This window comes from Patagioenas fasciata, chromosome 10 (assembly GCF_037038585.1).
Source record: "Patagioenas fasciata isolate bPatFas1 chromosome 10, bPatFas1.hap1, whole genome shotgun sequence".
Taxonomy (NCBI): domain Eukaryota; kingdom Metazoa; phylum Chordata; class Aves; order Columbiformes; family Columbidae; genus Patagioenas; species Patagioenas fasciata.
The window spans coordinates 26,457,610-26,476,486 of record NC_092529.1 but is presented as its reverse complement, the minus strand read 5'-3'; the positions used below and the strand labels follow the sequence as shown (position 1 = coordinate 26,476,486).

The following is an 18,877-nucleotide window of genomic DNA, read 5'->3' as shown; positions in this document are numbered from 1 at the left end:
AGCACTGTCTGGACATTTGCCCTTCCCAGTGCTCTCAGGTTTCTCCTCCACTTGCTCTTTGGTCATTCAGTTCCTCTCAACTGTCTGGTTTCCGCTTCGAGCTTCAGGGAGTTACGAACTTGCCCCATTCTTCAGAGCTCTAATTAACATGGCAGACAACACGTTCATTGTGTTTATTTCTATCCTCTCCTATCTCTCTGTGTAAACCAGTTCTTGTGTGGATGTCCCTTGTGGATGGTGGACCTCATCAGATCCAGCTTACACACACAGCTGAGGAAAGTGTTTTACTGTTTATTAAACTGTGCAGTGTTTGCACAGGAGAGCAGGTGGAGCTGGTGCACAGGAGCTGCAGCATCTCCTGCAGAGCTCAGTGGAGAAGTCTGATGTGAGGAAAAGTGATGCAGTGTCTGGTGGCCAATGAGGGAACCGGCAGACTGGGGGTGGGGGTGAGGAGCGAGGTTGTCCATACAGTGTCCAGCCTCAAGGGACTGTTCTCCTGCCTGTCCAGATGTCTTCAGGAGACCCTTGGGATCAATGTCCAGTGTAGAATGCTGCTGTCACTTCTATACACTGAAAAATGACAGAAAATACCCTGGAAAGAAAAAACCCTCCTTTATGAAATCTTTGAAATCTTCATCAGCAAGTGTCCCATTGAAACCTCTCCAATTAGTTCTACAAGTCTTGAAGATTGGAATGAAATTACTGAAAGAAACACAGCTCGTTAGGGCTTTCTGTGTTTTAATGAGCCCCATGGCGTATTTGGTGCTGAGTCCATGAACCTCAGATACCAAGCACAGACTGAAGAATCTGCTCAAGAAGTCCAAGTCAGAGAAAACTCCAAAGTACCTTGAAGCATTAATGGGCTCCACTGAGGGCTGTTACTGACAAAGCTTCCCCAGGGACTTGTTAGAGCAGATAATTGGAGGCTGTGATTGCATCAGGCAAAGGCGAAGTGCAGCAGTTCTGATGCTGAGAAAACCCTTGGTTTGTTTGATGAAGGACAATGGCCAAGCCTTGAGCCCCTGCACCTATGAAGGGAGATCCTGTCCCTCACATGTGGCTCAGGGCTCTTGGTGGGGATGTGGGGTGTGCGATGCCCAGTGCAGGACAATGGTGTGACACTCCCTGGGGGTGCAAGGAGGCAATGGGTGCCATGGCCATGACAACCATGTGTCTCCTCTTAGGCCTCACTGTCAGGGACATCAGCCACAGCCAAGGGAACAAAGACCATGGCTCTTGCAGGGACATCCAGCCTTGCCAGCGCCCTTGGCCATGTCCACCACAGTCCATCCTGCACTGTCCCAGGCCTGTGGCTGTTTCCGCACAGTCTTCAGACATCCCATGCACTTCCCCACCTTGTTCTCACCCCACTGTGTCCCCACCTCTGCTGCTGTCCCTCCATCCTCACCAGCTGTTTCTCGAAACACAAAGCCATGGCTGATACAGGGTTCCTCTGAATGATTTTCAAGAGATCTTGAGCTACTACTGTTCTTCCCTGTCGATGTTTTACCTCAACCAGAAACTAAGACCACAGCAGCTGCTCATATAGTCCCCCAACCTATGAAGTGCAATACGGAAGAGAACTGAAGAGAAGAGAGAAATCCATGGGTTCAGAAAAAGCATTTTAATAAGACAATAAAAATAGTGTTTTGGAATATAGTACTAACATGCTAATACTACTATGTATATAATAAAATTAAATTAAAATACTAAATTAAATACAAACAAATCAAACTAAATTAAACTAAGAAAATAACTCAGTGCATTCCCTCATGTAACTCCAGTGACACGGAACAGCCAGTCCTGGAGAAGGGAGCACCTTGGTCCCAAACAACCAATCCCAGCAAGACAGAGCAAAAAGACCCAAGGCCCAATTGCAAAATGGCAGAACAGCAAAAGGCTGAACTCCCTCAAAACTCCCAACAGAACAGAACTTCCACACAAAACTAACCAAAGTAGCTGGAAGACCTGAACTAATGGAAGTAACTACCCAGCTCCAGCTTTATACTGAGCATGACACTAATTGTAGGTGTGAGAATATAAGGGGAGATTGGCAAGGAGGAGATTTGTAAATACACTTAAGTGACTGTACCTGGGTGTAGAAAAACACAAATCACACTGATTTTTGTTTAGCCTTGTGTGCTTGCTTCACAAGTGGAGCCTGTGTCTTTAGAGAACATAGACTTGTGAAATCTTAAAGGCATCTTCTCAAACATCCTTGAAATTCCTGCTCTATCGCAGGTAAATATGAAAGCCGTGTGGTAAACTGTGCCTGCATGAATCCCTGATGTACAGGTGAAACCAGCAGCTCCTGGGATCCAGCCAGAACTGAGCTCTGCAGCACTTGTGCTCTTGCTTGTGTCACCTCTGCCCAGGTGCTTAGGTGCTTTTTTGGGGATCCCCCAGTTAGTGAGGTAAAGAAAATAATTTACACTTTGCATTTCATCTGCGGTTTGTGGTTGTTCCTGTGACCGGCCTGTGTCAGCTCACACATTTGGCATGTTCAGCATCACCAGAAACAGCCATGCCATGGTTTGTAAAAAGGTCGGGGGCTGGGGTGACCGTGCTGGTGACTCCCTGTGTTCAGGGATGGCCCAGTACTGAACACTGGGCCCCTATGGCCACTTTCCTGGATCAAGTGGCTCCACCAGAGACATGGCCAGAGATTGATAATGGGGCAGTGGTTATCCCCCAGGCAACTGAAACATCTCTGCATGTGTTGCCATGGGAAGCAGCACTGGATTCTTCTCACAAGTCAGCCAGCAGATGGGTTTGGTAATTATTTACCCATCTTAGAGCTCCTGACCGTGAAGCTGTCACATTACAACATATCAAAGGTTGTGTGCAAAAGTTTTGTCACTGTATGCTGAACCTGTCAAATCAGTGTCATTCCTCAGAACCTGGTGTGCGATGCAAAAAGGTATTAATGTGATGTGGCAGATGGGGATGGCTCATGCATTGCTTTTAGGATCCAGTCTGGACAGAGCAGCAGTAACGAGTGTCAAAATGCAGTTTTTGAGAGGAGTGCCTGCCTCACTCAAACCCTTGACTACAGCAGCAGTGACAACTGCTACAGGTAAGGGAGGTGCTCTAGTAAATTCCTTGGGGGAAATTTTGGCTGCAATTTTGGGACCCTCTGTTTGGATAGCATATCAAGGAAAGGCAGCAAAACGAAATGGAATTACAGTATGGGTTATGAGGACACAGATGTAGAATGATCTTGTACAAGCTGGTATCCCACAGCCAGAAATAGATGGGGTCAGAACATCAGAAAAGTTTTGCTGATGGCAAAAGTTAATGCTTATGCAAAAAAGCCACCTGTGCCTGGCCCCATCACCCGCACTGTGCCCACCCCACCTGTCAGCTCAATACCAGACCAGTTTGCCTTTACCTGGCAACAAAAGCAATGTACTGTCCAAGTATTGCCTCAGGGATACACAGAATCAGAGAATGTCTTGATTTGGAAGGACCCACAAGGATCATGGAGTCCAACTCCTGTCCCTGCAAAGGACACCCCACAGGTCACCCCGTGTGTCTGAGGACGTTGTCCAGTCTCTTCTTGAACACTGTCAGGTTGGGGCCGTGACACCTCCCTGGGAGCCTGTTCAGTGTCCAGCACCTCTGGGTGAAGAACCTTTTCCTCACGTCCAGCCTGACCATGCCCTGGATCATCTTTCTTCTATTCCCTTGTATTCTGTAATGACAGTCCCAGCCCTTCAAGCAGTCTTGCGTGAATCCAATCAGGTCTCATCCACTTGCAGGGATCCAGCTGAAGTAGCAGATCCAGTACAATCCCAGATCATTTGGGAGTTTACCATTCTCATAGCTGTGGTTTTCCAGTCCAGGGTTATGGGGGCCCACAAGTCCATTATCGGTGTTGAAGACCAAGGTGAACAAAGCACTAAACATCTCAGCTTTGCCTGTGTCCCTGTTAATAAGGTGACCATGCTCATCGAGTAATGAGCCAAAATTATTTCTAGTTTATTTCTAGTTTGCTTTTATTAATACATTTAAAAAACTCTTTTGATTGCCCTTCACAGTATTGAACAGCTTCAATTCTAATTGAGCTTTGGCAGCATGAATTTCCTCCTACAATAGCAAGCAGCATCTCTGCAGTCCCCCCATGTTGCCTGACAAACACAGTCCCTCCATTTGCCACCAAATGATAGCAGCTAATGCCACACTCTGGTCAGGTACCATTTCTGTTTGCCATTATATTGATGATCATGGCGGTGTCACAGTAAGAAGCTGAAGTAGCTGGCAAATCCTGAAATTTCATTTACAGGACCAAGGCTGGGCAACCAATCCAATGAAAACACAGAGGCCTAGTGCTACTGTACTGTTTTTAGGAATAGTTTGGCATGGACAGCTTAGAGAAATACCAAACAGTCCAGCAGTTTTCCGTACCAGCCACAGTAACACAATTGCATGCCTTTGGGGGATTTTTAGGGCATTGCAAAACTTCCATCCCTTTTATTTTTCTGTGGAGGTGGATTCCCCTTGTGAAGGGTTAATGGAAGAGCACAATAAAGTTGATACATTTAAGTCACAAAACAACAGGGAAGTAAATAATATGGCCTCTGCCAAGCTGCATGCTCAAGATCTAAACGTGCATATAGATTGTGGACATCAATCAGCTTATACTTCACCTGCAGGGAACGTGGCTCACAATCAAACCCCTTTGCTATTTTAGACTTGTAAAACATGCACAGATCTTTGTGCTACTTGTACTCGGGTACATTTAAGGGCATTATGTAGGCCATGGGAAAAGAGAAAACACGGTCAGTGGGCCTTGCATATCTGTCAGGTTGATTTTATCGGCTCCCTAACGCATCTAGGGGGTGGCAATTTGTACACACTGCTGCGGATACAGTGTCAGGACTAATTACATGGGAGGGCGAAAGTCACAGACTCCACACAATCCAATGTGAATTCAAGCAAAGCCGTTTATTGTTACAGTTCTCCTTAAGTATCTTTTTGACCTGTCCACGTGCCATCCACGCATCTAAAGGCTGCTTGTAATTGGTCAATAACTACTGTTCACACGCCAAAAACTAACAAATTATTGTATTTTACAAATCTGCACGAGCTCTAGTGCTAAGCAAAAAGTATCTACTAAATTGCTGACTTGCTGACTCTTCTTCACTTGCTCAAGGCTGCACAAAGTCACGTAAGGCATGTAGGCTGCTCGACTCTTGCTCTCTTGCTGGATACAAAGGCCTCAGATGCCTATTCACTTCAGTTCCATACAATGTCCATTAACTTCAAGAAAATCCCTCAAATCTCCCACAATTTATATCAATATATCAGGAACAAGAGGAGGGCCAAGGAGAATCTCCATCCCCTGGTGAATACAGAAGGAAACATAGTGACAGAAGATGAGGGAAAGGCTGAGGTACTAAATGCCTTGTCTTTGTTCTGTCTTTAATATTCAGAACAGTTGTGCTCCAGGTACTGAGCCCCCTGAGCCAGAAGACAGGGATAGGGAGCAGAATGAAATCCCAATCATCCAAGGAGAAATGGTTGGTGACCTGTTACATCACTTGGACACCCATGAGTCTATGGGTCCAGACGGGACACACCCAAGGGTGCTGAGGGAGCTGGCACAGGTGATCACTGAGCCACTTTCCATTATCTACCAGCAATCTTGGCTAACTGGGGAGGTCCCGGTTGACTGGATGTTGGCCATGATGACAGCCATCTACAAGAAGAGCTGGAAGGATGACCTGGTGAACTACAGACCTGTCAGTCTGCCCTTGGTGCTGGGCAAGGTTGTGGAGTAGATGATCTTGGGTGATATCACAGGATTCATATAAGAGAACCATATGCTCAGGCCCAGTCAACATGGGTTTATGAAAGGCAGGTCCTGTTTGACCAACCTGATCCCCTTCTATGACGAGGTGATCAAGTAGATAAGGGAAAGGATGTGGATGTTTTGTCCTTAGACTTCAGCAAGGCCTTTGACACTCTATCCCACAGCATCTCCTGGAGAAGCTGCAGCTCATTGCCTGGATGGGTGTATCTACAATGGGTAAAGAAGTGGCTGGAGCTGTGGTGGACAGAGCCAAATCCATTTAGGGACTGATCATGAGTGGTGTCCCCAGGGCTCAGTATTGAGGTCAGTTCTGTTTAGTCTCTTTATCCATGATCTGGATGAGGAGATCAAGTGCACCCTCAATAAGTTTGCAGATGACACCAAATTGGGTGGGAGTGCTGACTTGCTGGCAGGTAGGAAGGCTCTACAGAGGGATCTGGACTGGCTGGATCAATGGGCTGAGGCCAATTTTATGAGAGTCAACAAGGACAAGTGCTGGGTTCTGCGCTTGGGTCATAACAACCCCATGAACACTACAGGATCATGGAAGAGTGGATGGAAAGCTGCTTGGTGGAAAAAGATCTGGGGGTGTTGATGGTCAGTGGCTGAACATGAGACAGTGTGTGCCCAGGTGGCCAAAAAAGCCACCAGCGTCCTGGCTTGTATCAGGAATAGTGTGACCAGCAGGACCACGGAAGTGATCGCCCCCTGTACTGGGCACTGATGAGGCCGAACCTTGAATCCTGGATTCAGTTTTGGGCCCCTCACTATAAGAAAGTCCATGAGGTGCTGGAGTGAGTTCAGAGAAGGGACTGGAGCTGGTGAAGGGTCTGGGGCGCAAGTCTGATGAGGAGCAGCTGAGGGAGGTGAAGCAGTTTACCCTGGACAAAAGAAGGCTGAGGGGAGACCTTCTCACTCTGCACAGCTCTCTGAAAGCAAATTGTGGCATAGAGGCTCTTGGTTTCTTCTCCCATATATCAAGTGATATGACGAGATAAAATGGCCTTAAGTTGTGCCGGGGAAGGTTCAGGTCGGACATTAGGAAACATTTCTTCATGGGAAGGGCTGTGAGGCAGTGGAACAGGCTGCCCAGGGCAGTGGTGGAGTCACCACCCCTGGAGGGGTTTAAAAGACTTTCAAATGAGTTTCTAAGGGACATGGTTTAATGCTAGAGTTAGGTTATGTTTGGACTCGAAGATCTTGAGTGTCTCTTCCAACCAAAATGATTCTATGATTTGGTGTTTCTAATCCAAGTCCCAATGTGTGCAAAAGTTTCCTTCATAGAAGAGAAAGAGTGACTGGTAGAGAAAAACATAAGGCTGAAACTGAATGTCAAGAGCGTGGGCAAACCCTGCTGTCCCCACGGTCAGAGGGAAACAGGGCTGGGAAGTGCAGACCTGGCAGTGGTGTCTCTGCTGCCCCAGAGGGCCTTGATGGACATGAAGGTGATCTCCATGACTGACAAGGTGCTGCTGACAGACCCACTGTGAAAAGTGTTGGTCCGTTCCTCAGCTGTATCGTCAAGGGGGTGAGTGAAGGGTGGTGGAGAGAAAAAACAGAAGTTTTACAGCGTAGACGCATACGTGGAGACTCCAGTGTAGTTTGCTTCCTATTCATGGACCGCCTTACATGTACTAGATAGAGAAATGACGGACATGCCACACTCCCGTGGTGGCAACCAGTTTGTTTCACAAAGACACCGAGTCTGTCTGCAGTGCTGTCCGGGGTGTCGGTCACACATCAGTGTGAACGGGGATGGCTGTCCCGTACAGGACCATCGCTGTCCCTGCCCAATGCAGGAGGGGTGTGCGAGAGCCTTGGCACCTCACGTAACACTGCAGGTCTGTAATTGGCAATAGAAGGAACAACTTCCCCGAGTATGATCAGACAATGTGGGGATGTTCATGACACTTCTGCCATTACAGTCAAAGGAGCTGGAGTCAACTCAGCTGATGGAAAAGACGGAGAGAAACTTAGCTCTGTCTGTGGTTCCAGACTCCACTCATCAAATAAATGCCGGCATAGGCTGCCCCAAACATAAGAAATAAAGATTCTTTCATCCTAAAAGTGGCTATCTGATGTCAGTTCTATTGGCCAAAGGGATTCCCCACCGGCCTACAAGAAGTTGCCCGCAGATGCTGCCTCTCCTCTCCGCATTGCTCCACTCAGCTTGCAGCCAGCTCCAGGTATTGTGCATCACCTCTGGCACTTCACATGTCACCTCGTCTTTGCATCTCAGCACATCAGTCTTGGCCTCTGCCTCCATTCATTAGCACGGGAGCTGAAACAAGGAGCTCACATGTCAGTGTCTATTGCGTGTGCACCTGAACTGAGGCCAGAGGAATCCATCTCCTGTGGGTTTGTGTTGTGTGTGGGGGTAGCTGAGGACTGCAGACATGGAATGGGGGTAGAATCCCCTCCCTCAGAAAAGGCAAATTAGATCATTTTGTGCCCCTGTCTGGTCGTCATGTCCAAAGACGGGACAGTGAAAAGCTGATTCCTGGACCGTAAAATTTTTCGAAATAGAGAAATGATTCTGCGGGAAAAAAAGTGTCTCTCCTTAGCTGAGACAAGGAAATCAGTGCTGACTTGAGCCTGTTTCACAGCAGGTTCCCCCAGAGCTCCAGGGGCACCGGGAGGGAGCCCAGAGAGGACAGAGAAAGGGACATCATGGGATGCTCCTCTGTTGCTAAGCTGGGACCAAGGGAGCTCCTGGCAAGCGGCAGCACTGCAGAGAGACAGGTCTGCCCAGGAGCAGCTCCTCTGCACAGCGCAGCAGGGCTGAGGGCTCTGCCTGCAGCACCGAGGGCACAGGAGCCAGGCAGAGAGAGGGAAAAAGCAATGTAGGGTTGTAGGTTGCTGAGGGCTCATTGAGAGACAAATCTTCACAGTCTTAACACGGTAAGTCTTTGGCTGTAGGACAATGCAGCTGCATTTCCTGGTGGTATCTCCTAAAGGTGGCACATCCTGTATTACCGGATCTGTCAGGTCTCTCACACAGTATTTCTCACGTAGAGGAGAAGAAAATTGTCCAGAGCAGGGCTTCCCTGCTGCACCATCAATGGGAAAGGGCATGACGGCAGCTTCTCCAGAGGGTGACTGCAGGGGGAGCTCCCAGGGGGGTCCAGGGCTGCCCTGCAGAGCAGGGTCCCTGCCCCTAGGGCTGTGCCGGAGCAGGGACTCTGCCGTGTGCCAGGGTCAGCGCTCAGCCTGCCCGGGGAGATAACAACAACAAGGATGGGAGAAGATGTGAGTGGAAGGATAAAACCCTATTAGGGCAGAAAAGATGCTTCTGCTGTGGAGAGGGTGCTGTGTGGGTCAGGGCTGCTCACAGCTCCAGATCACCCCCAGGATTTTTCCAGGGGGATGCCTCAAGGAGAAGATCAATGCAAGGATTACCAGACAGATAAGGAGCTTTCCTGAGCCTGCCTTTTCAGTTTCCTCTCCCAAGGGGTGCAGGAAAGGATAAAATTAAAATGAGCTCTCATGCTTAAACAAGTCACTGAGACTCCTGAACTGCAATTCTGAGTGATCAGCACATCTGCCAGAAGGCTCATTACATCCCTTCACCACCCCTCTGCCTGTGCACAGCACCTGCATCACCTGGCTGGACCCCTCAGCCTCAATCTGACCTGTCCTGTTTTCCAACCTGCAAACAGGAAGATGTCCCCAGGCAGTGCCCTGTGAACAGGCAGGATCTGTAGGGCCAGGGGGAGGGCACAGAGGGTGGGATGGGGTCTGTGAGCACTGACAGGGAAGAGACATGGACAGGGAAACACCTCCCAGGGGGAGAATCTCCAGGCAGCAGGGAAATGATCAGAAATGAGAGGAAACTGAACCTCGAATTGTTATGGGAGGGAGAACACAGGAAAGTCCCCGTGATCCCCTGCAGTGCAGATCCCTCCTGTGAGCAGCCCCCTGGCCTCCTGTCCCACCCAGCAAAGCCTCTGCCCTCAGGACCGGGGACTCCAAGGCATGAAGCAGCTCCTGTGCAGCCAGAGCTCCAGTTCCTCTGCAGAGCACAGGGGCTGAGAGCAGCTGCCCGGCAATGTTGGTGTCTGGGAGGTGGCTGCACAGCTGGGGAAGGGTGACGCTGTCTGAGTGCCCGGCTGCCTCTGCCCTGGCCTCTCTCACACCCACCCTCACCGCATTGTCCTTCTTGCTCCCCTGCTCTGGGTCACTGCTGTTGGGATCTTGTTCTTGCTGTCAGGCTCTCTGGGGATGGCAGTTTCAGCTGCAGAGTCACATGCCAACCTGTCCTACAGAATTTGTTTGTTATCTGAATCCCCATGTAGAAGCACAGAAATGAAGCAACAGAGAAAATGCTGTTTGCTTTGTGAAAAGAAGTCGTGCGTGTCCTGGACTAAATGTGGCGTGCTGAGACCTTAGGAAACGGTGAGACATGTCATGGTGTGAGATGGATCCCTCTGTTCTCAGCAGTGCCTGGTGGCTTTTCAGGGTAACATGGGAGTGTGATCCGGCTCCATCTCAGAAAGGTGCCAGCCCAGGGCAGCTGGAGCAGGACAGAGGGACAGAGCAGCTGCCCTCACTCTGCACTGACCCACAGGCATCCTCTGGTCTCGCAGGACTCACTCTGTTCTCCCTGAGTGCACCAGAAATGCTGAGGCTTTATGACACCCAAGAACGCTCCCCAGGGTTGGAGGGCAGAAGGAGAAACACCAAAGCTCTCCAACTCAGTTTCTCAGACCTGGAGGTACAGATGCTGACAGTCCCTTCTGCACCAGGAGCGGTTCCATCTGACACAGCTGAACCCCAGGACTGGCCCCTGCCCACCCAATCACACAGGGTCAGTCTGACTCCTCAAGAGCCCCTGGGCAGAGACCCTGCTCTTCATTGCACACTCATCAAGCACCGACGAGGGCTTCAGCCAGGACGTTCTCCTGAAAAACAGAAGTGTCTCTTTCTGGGAGGGTGTTTGGAAATGGCTTTGTTTTTTCCCAGAAAAGTCTCATCTAAACCATCACTGTCTTTTGCTCCTTGCACAGGTCCTCATGCTCACAGGCAGCAAATGTCCAACAGCAGCTCCATCACCCAGTTCCTCCTCCTGGCGTTCACAGACACACGGGAGCTGCAGCTCTTGCACTTCTGGCTCTTCCTGGGCATCTACCTGGCTGCCCTCCTGGGCAACGGCGTCATCATCACCACCATAGCCTGGGACCAGCACCTCCACACCCCCATGTACTTCTTCCTGCTCAACCTCGCCCTCCTCGACCTGGGCTCCATCTCCATCACTGTCCCCAGATCCATGGCCAGTTCCCTCTGGGACACCAGGAACATCTCATACTTGGGATGTGTTACCCAAGTCTTTCTGTTTGTTTTTTTTGTTTCAGGAGAGTATTGTCTTCTCACAGTCATGTCGTACGACCGCTACGTTGCCATCTGCAAACCCCTGCACTACGGGACCCTCCTGGGCAGCAGAGCTTGTGTCCACATGGCAGCAGCTGCCTGGGCCACTGGGTTTCTCAATGCTCTGCTGCACACGGCCAATACATTTTCACTGCCACTGTGCAAGGGCAATGCCCTGGACCAGTTCTTCTGTGAAGTTCCCCAGATCCTCAAGCTCTCCTGCTCACACTCCTACCTCAGGGAAGCTGGGCTTATTGTGGTTAGTGTCTGTTTAATATTTGGGTGTTTTGTTTTCATTGTGGTGTCCTATGTGCAGATCTTCAGGGCCGTGCTGAGGATCCCCTCTGAGCAGGGACGGCACAAAGCCTTTTCCACCTGCCTCCCTCACCTGGCCGTGATCTCCCTGTTTGTCAGCACTGGCGTGTTTGCCAACCTGAAGCCCCCCTCCATCTCTTCCCCATCCCTGGATCTGGTGGTGTCTGTTCTGTACTCGGTGGTGCCTCCAGCAGTGAACCCCCTCATCTACAGCATGAGGAATCAGGAGCTGAAAGTAGCACTGAAGAAGCCGATTCATTCTTTTTTCTGTCAGCAACAATAAGTTACCTGTGTCTCTTCAGAACTGATTTCCAGTTCATCTCAGGAACCTTCTGTGCATTGAGCATTTTATCTGTGATAACCATGTTTGTCAAGGAAGTTCTTCGTCCATGAAACTTCTCCGGAGCCACAACTCAGAGGCCTGTCTACCTGTTTCTGGGACCCTGGTACAGCTGGTGTCCTATGTCACATCTCTTTTATACAGGGTGTTTCAACAGGACAGACCCATTTTGAAATCACTCTGTCTCTGAAATTTGGACCAGATTTTTGAAACACTCCTTAGAAGGGGATTTCCTCAGTTTCAGTATTTGGAGCTTGGGCTCCTCTTCTGAAGCTCTGGTCATCCTGAATAAATTTCCCCCTCAAGGCCATGCTGCTGTACTTGTGTTTTTCATGGGCTCAGGGGAGGACATGGGGCAACATGCGATGTCACGGTTCTGGTTTGATTGTCCATCTGTGGGTGCCCAGTGTTCCTGGAGATGGTGAAGGACCTTCAGTGATCTGCCTTGGACTGTCTCACTGTGGTTTTCAGGCACCACAGCCTGATCCCCGTGCTCTGTGCTTCAACAGGGGAATAAATGACCCACAGAAACCTATTTCTGCATTCCCAGCTCAGGGCAGGCTGCTCTGTCACTGCAGTAGCAGGAGCAGCATGAAGAGTTCCTGGCCAGGAGTCTTGTGCTGGTGAGAGGGGCTGGCACAGGAGGGCTGCCAGCAATGGGGGTAAAGGATCTCTTGAAAACAAGAGCAGGGGACAAAGGGAAACTGGCCTTGCTTCCATCATGCCATGGCTGGCCCCGGCCCTTGGGTTGATAGGGAGGATGATCCTCTTCTCTGTCCCAGTCCATCCATCCATCCATCCATCCATCCATCCATCCATCCATATCAGCACTCCATCTGGGTGAGCTGCCTCACCATGTTTCTCATCCCAGTGAGATCATAGAATCATTTAGGTTGAAGGAGACCCTCAAGATCACTGTGTAAAACCATTAACCCAACTCTGGCACTAAACCATATTCCTAAGAACCTCATCTACATGTATTTTAAAGAACTCCAGGGATGGTGACTCAACCACTACTTGGGCAACCTGTTGCAGTGCCTCACAAACTCTTCCAAGAAGAAATTTTTCCTAATATCCAAACTGAACCTTCCCAGGTGCCACTTCAGGCTGTTTCCTCTCCTTCTCCCACTTGCCACATGGGAGAACAGACCAACACTTCCATGTTGCAGCCTCCTTTCAGGGAGTTGTAGATAGCAATAAGGTCTCCCCTCAGCCTTCTTTTCTCCAGGCTAAACAGCCCTAGTTCCCTCAATTGCTCCACATCTGACTTGTTCTCCAGACCCCTCACCAGCTTTGTTGCCCTTCTCTGAACTTATTCCAGCACCTCAAGGTCTTTCTTGTAGTGAGGGGCTCAAAACCGAACACAGGATTTGAGGTGCATCCTCACCAGTGCCAGGAACAGAGGGATGATCACTTGCCTGGTCCTGCTGGCCACACTATTCTTGATGCATGCAGAGATGCTGGTGGCCTTCTAGGCTACCTGGGCACATGCTGGCTCATGTTCAGTCACTGTCCATCAACACCCCCAGGGCCTTTTCCATTTGGCAGATTTCCAGCCGCTCTTCCCGAGCCTGTAGTGTTGCATGGGGTTGTTGTGACCTAAGTGCAGGACCCAGCACTTGGCATGAAATTGAACAAGTCCAAGTGTTGGATTGTTCACCTGGGATAGAGTAACACTGAGCGCAAGTGCAGATTGGGAGAGAGCGGCTGGAGAGCAGCCCTGCAGAAAGGGATCTGGCATGATGGTTGGCCACAGGATCAATAGGAGGCAACACTGACCCCCAGCAGCCAAGACGGTAAAACACATCCTGGGGTGCATGAAGCACAGCATGGCCATGCGGTCAAAAGAGGTGCCTATGCTGCTGTATTCAGCATTGGTGCAGCCTCACCTTGAGTGCTGTGTGCAGTTCTGGGCCCCACATATTGTTACAACAAGGACGTAAAGGTCTTTGATTGCTTCTAGACCATCCCCATACCCATTGGAGGCCGTTAGGAAGAGTTCCTGTCTCCAAATATCCAGTCCAGCTTCTTGCTGCATGAACAACCAGGAGAAACTGCCCTGGGACCCTCATTTCAGACCCCATCTCCTCCACCCCCTACAGGCAGTGCTCTCCCCCTTGTCACTGAGGTGTTTCCAGGGACCCAAGAGACACCTGTGGGGAGGAGATGTTGGGTAGGGATATGGTGTCCTTCAGTGCTCCTCATTGTACCTCCTGCTGGGCTTTGTGCCACTGCTCACAACCCTCTGAACCTGGATGTTCAGCCAGTTCTCAGTGGTGCTAAACAGGAATATGCCCATGAGCACTTTGGGCTGCACTGGGAGGGTCGTGGCCACCCAGAAAAGGGCAGTTATTGTCCATCGAGACTCAGCACTGGTGTGGTCACATCTGGAGCGGTGTGTCCCAGTGTGAGGTTCCCCATTTTGGAGGAACAGGGAGGAGCTGTTGTGTGGTCAGAGAAAGTCTGGGTCGTGTGTGGAGATGCTGAGAGACCCAAACTTCTTTAGCCTGGTGAAGGGGAGGCTGAGAAAACGTGCTGGTTTTACTGAAATTGAGTTAATTTCCTTCATGCATTTTGAACCTCTGTCCTTCACAGCCAGTACAGTCTTTTGTTTAGATTTACTATGACAATAGTGAGATAATGACGTTTCTTCCCTGGGATAGAGTTAATTCTGTCTTTCAGCAGCTTTGCAGTGTTTGCCATTTGCTATGAAAGGAATGTCAGAACTCACTGAGATCTCGGCTGTTGTCAGGGAAACCAAGGACTTCTTTGGCCATCCAGCTGCAGATGCAAACTGGCAAGAGGGGTCACAGACAGGACAGCACCTTGATTGACATCCGGGTCAATCAACGAGCTGTTCTCTACCATTAGTGTCATGCTCGGTATAAAGCTGGAGATGCCCTTTCCAGCCAGTTAGTTTTGGTTTGCCGGCTACTTTGGTTGACTCTGTTTGGAGGTTCCATTCTATTGGGAGTTCAGTGTTAGTTCAGTTTTATGGTGTTTTCCTGATTTTCATTTGGCCCTTGGTCCTCTCTGCCTTTTGCACTTTTACTTTCTCTTGCTGGGATCAGCTGTTCAGGACCAGGGTTCTCTCTTATTTGGGGCTGCCTGTTCAGCACAGCTGGAGTTATGTGGGGGATTGCACAGAGTATCATGTATTTTACTTTATGTGTATTTTAGTATAAGCATATTAGAAGTAGCAGTGTATTATTTTCATTGTCTTATTATATTTTTTTTATAAACTCACAGGTTTCTCTCTTCCCTTTCATTTCACTCTCTTATCCCACTAGAGGACTGGGAGCAGGATGTGAGCAGCTCTCATGGTCTTAGTTGGTGGCTGTGGTAAAATCATGACAAGAAAAGGTAGTAGTAGCTTCAGAAATGTTGAAAATCACTTTCCAAGATTATGGCACTTTTTCTTTTTAGTAGATGAAGACTGCATGAGAAAGGAAAACCATCAGAAACTGCAGCTCTGGAGGTGCAGACTGGAGCTCAGGATAAAGAAATGTCATTCTGAGCACAGTGCTGTGGTCATTCAGAAGGACCCCGGATCAGCCATGACGTTGTGTTTCCAGGAACAGCTGGTGAGGATGGAGAGACAGCAGCACAGGTGGGGACACACTGGGGTGAGAACAAGGTGGGGAAGTGCATGGGGTGTCTGCAGCCTGTGGGGAAACAGCCACAGGCCTGGGGCAGTGTAGGAAGTACCATGGCGGACATGGCCAAGGGCACTGGCAAGGTTGGATGTCCCTGCAAGAGCCAAGGTCTTCATCCTCTTGGCTTTGGCTTGTGTCCCAAGGCCTAAGAGGAGACACATGGTTGTCATGGCCATGGCACCCCATTGCCTCCTTGCACCCCCAGGGAGTGTCACACCATTGTCCTGCACTGGGCATCGCACTCCACACATACCCAGAAAGAGCCTGAGGCACACGTAAGGAACAGGATCTCCCTTCCTAGGGACATGGGGTCAAGGCTTGGCCATTGTCCTTCATCAAACAAACCAAGGGTTTTCTCAGCATCAGAGCTGCTGCACTGTGCTTGGTATCTGAGGTTTATGGACTCAGCACCAAATACGCCATGGGGCTCATTAAAACACAGAAAGCCCTAACGAGCAATGTTTCTTTCCCTAATTTTCTTCAAATGTTCCAGACTTGTAGAAGTAACTGGAGAGGTTTCAATGGGACACTTAGTGATGAAGATTTCAAAGAAGATTTAATGAAGGAGGTTTTTTCATTCAAGGGTATTTTCTGTCATTTTTCAGTGTATAGAAGAAGTGACAGCAGCATTCTACACTGGACATTGATCCCAAGGGTCTCCTGAAGACATCTGGACAGGCAGAACAGTCGCTTGGGGCTGGACACTGTATGGACAACCTCGCTCCTCACCCCCACCCCCAGTCTGCCGGTTCCCTCATCGGCCACCAGAGACTTTCATCACTTTTCCTCACATCAGACTTCTCCACTCAGCTCTGCAGGAGATGCTGCAGCTCCTGTGCACCAGCTCCACCTGCTCTCCTGTGCAAACACTGCACAGTTTAATAAACAGTAAAACACTTTCCTCAGCTGTGTGTGTAAGCTGGATCTGGTGAGGTCCACCATCCACAAGGGACATCCACACAAGAATTGGTTTAGACAGAGAGACAGGAAAGGATAGAAATAAACACAATGAACGTGTTGCCCACCATGTTAATTAGAGCTCTGAAGAATGGGGCAAGTTCGTAACTCCCTGAAGCTCAAAGCAGAAACCAGACAGTTGAGAGGAACTGAATGACCAAAGAGCAAGTGGAGGAGAAACCTGAGAGCACAGGGAAGGGAAATGTCCAGACAGTCTGCTGGAAAGTTGTCCTTTGACAGGGACATTTAATCAGGAGAGGTGGAAACTCCTGAAAGATGAGGGAGATGAAATAATAGAGTGTTGGTAATAGAAGTACAGGGGAAGACCAGTGTATCTTCTCCTATCCTTAGTACACTTACCGGTAATTCACTTTTTGTGGCTTTTCTTTTTTCCTTTGTTTGTTTTAATAAGTAAAAAAAAAAAAAAAAGAACAAAACAAGACCAGAAATCACACCAAAAAAACACCAAAAAAAAACCAAAAAACCACAGCAAACACAAAAAACACACACAGGAAAACAAACAAAGAAAGACCCACAAAAAACCCACAAATCCAAAAAACAACAACAAAGAAGTGCACCTTTCCAGGCAGACATCAGTCATCAGTTTTGTCACCATGAACAGCCAGTGCCATTTTAGGGCCCCACTGTACCTGAGGTGCTGACCTGGGAGTGGCATCTATCACACAGGACCTGGGGAGACCAGAGCACCTTGCAATGCAGGTGGAGCCTGGGCAGGGGTTCCCAGGGCATCCACACTGGCACCAGGTGTTGGTGTCCCTGGAGCTGAAGACATTTGCATCCTAAATCCATGCCCAGTTCTGGAAAACTCTTTCCTACTCGAAGAAAAGGAACCCCCCAAAAGAAAACAGAAAAAGGAAAGAAATGTATGTCGTCACCTTCCTCTGCTTTGGATCTTTGTCTTCAGTTCTTCTTTTTTCATTTTCATTGACATTAACTGACATCTGATGGCCCTACAAGCATTAAGCCAAGATCATTTTGTGTCCTGCATAGCGCCCCATGGCCTCTGAACCCTCCCTGCCCAGGACTCCTCACACTTTGCCCAGAGCGAGTCACACTGAGGTGGTGGCTGGTTCCCTGGCTGAGATGTTGGTTTAGGTGGTCACCTACAGCACAGGTGGATCCTGCCCCATCATCGTCTGCTCTGCTCCAGTTAGAAACAGAGCCCAACATCACAATGGGATCATAGGAGAACTGAGGTTGAAGGGACCTCAGGAGTCTGCAGTACAACCTGTCACCAACTGGGCCACACCAAGGTGTTCAAGCCTTGATCCAATCCGAGTTTCAGCAGGACTAGAGAAGTGATGATCCATTTATACTCGGCACTGGTGAGGCCACACCCCGAATCCTGGGGTCAATTTTAGGCCCCTCATGGCAAGGAAGACATTGAGGTGCTGGAGAGAGTTCAGGGAAGGGTGACAAGGCTGGTGAAGGGTCTGGAGCACCAGTCTTATGAGGAGCGGTTGAAGGGAGCTGGGGCTGTTCAGCCTGGAGAAAAGGAGGCTGAGGGGAGACCTTGTCGCTGTCTACAACTGCCTGAAAGGAGGTTTTATCATGGTGGGTGTTGGTCTCTTCTCCTAAGTAGCAAGTGATAAGGCAAGAGGAAATGGCCTCAAGTTGCACATGGAGAGGTTTAGATTGGATATTAGGAATAAATTATTCAGGGAAAGGGTTTTGTAGCAAGGGAACAGACTGCCCAGTGAGATTGTGGAGTCACCATCCCTGAAGGTGTTTAAAAGACAGATAGATGAGGCTCTTAGGGACGTGGTTTAGTGCCAGATTTAGGCTATGGATGGACTCAATGATCTTGAGTGTCTCTTCCAACCATAATTATTCTATGATTCTATGATAAGTCATTTTTGATATTTTCCGTCTCAGAGGAAGCACATCCCAGTGCGGCATTTAGATGGTTTCTTGGGGAAGTTACTCTCAACACCACCCCACAGGCCTCCATGTCCTCCACAGTGATAGCTGAGGCATTTGTGCTCATTTGGGCTCATTTGCCCCCACAAACACTGTGTGCATGCTCCCATCTGCCCGCTGTGCACACTCAGACTTCTGACCTAGTCATTCAGAGTCCTTCCACGGAGGGACAAACAACCTCTCTCAGATATAGTGAGAGGACAATAATCAAAATGGTGGTTGCAATGGGCTGATCTGTGACGAATGCCTTGGGACAGCAGCCACAGCGCGTCCAGGAACATGGGCAAAGACCAGACCCTGCTCTCCTGGTCTTTCATGTCGCTCCCAGCAGGCCTGGCCATGCAAAATCACTGCTCTGTGCCCCACAGAATCACAGCCTTGTTTGGGTTGACGAGACCTCTGGAAATCATCCAGTCCAACTCACCTGCTAAAGCAGGTTCACCCAGAGAAGATCGCACAGGACCATGTCCAGGTGGGTTTGAATGT

General features: G+C 49.4%; 1 protein-coding gene across 1 annotated transcript; it reads left to right on the top strand.

The window, feature by feature from the left end:
- The first annotated feature begins 11,189 nt into the window (after positions 1-11,189).
- Positions 11,190-11,780, top strand: LOC139828723 (olfactory receptor 14J1-like). The gene has a single exon (XM_071812861.1). It carries the CDS (start codon positions 11,190-11,192, stop codon positions 11,778-11,780), a length of 591 nt encoding a protein of 196 aa, XP_071668962.1.
- Positions 11,781-18,877: the final 7,097 nt, after the last annotated feature.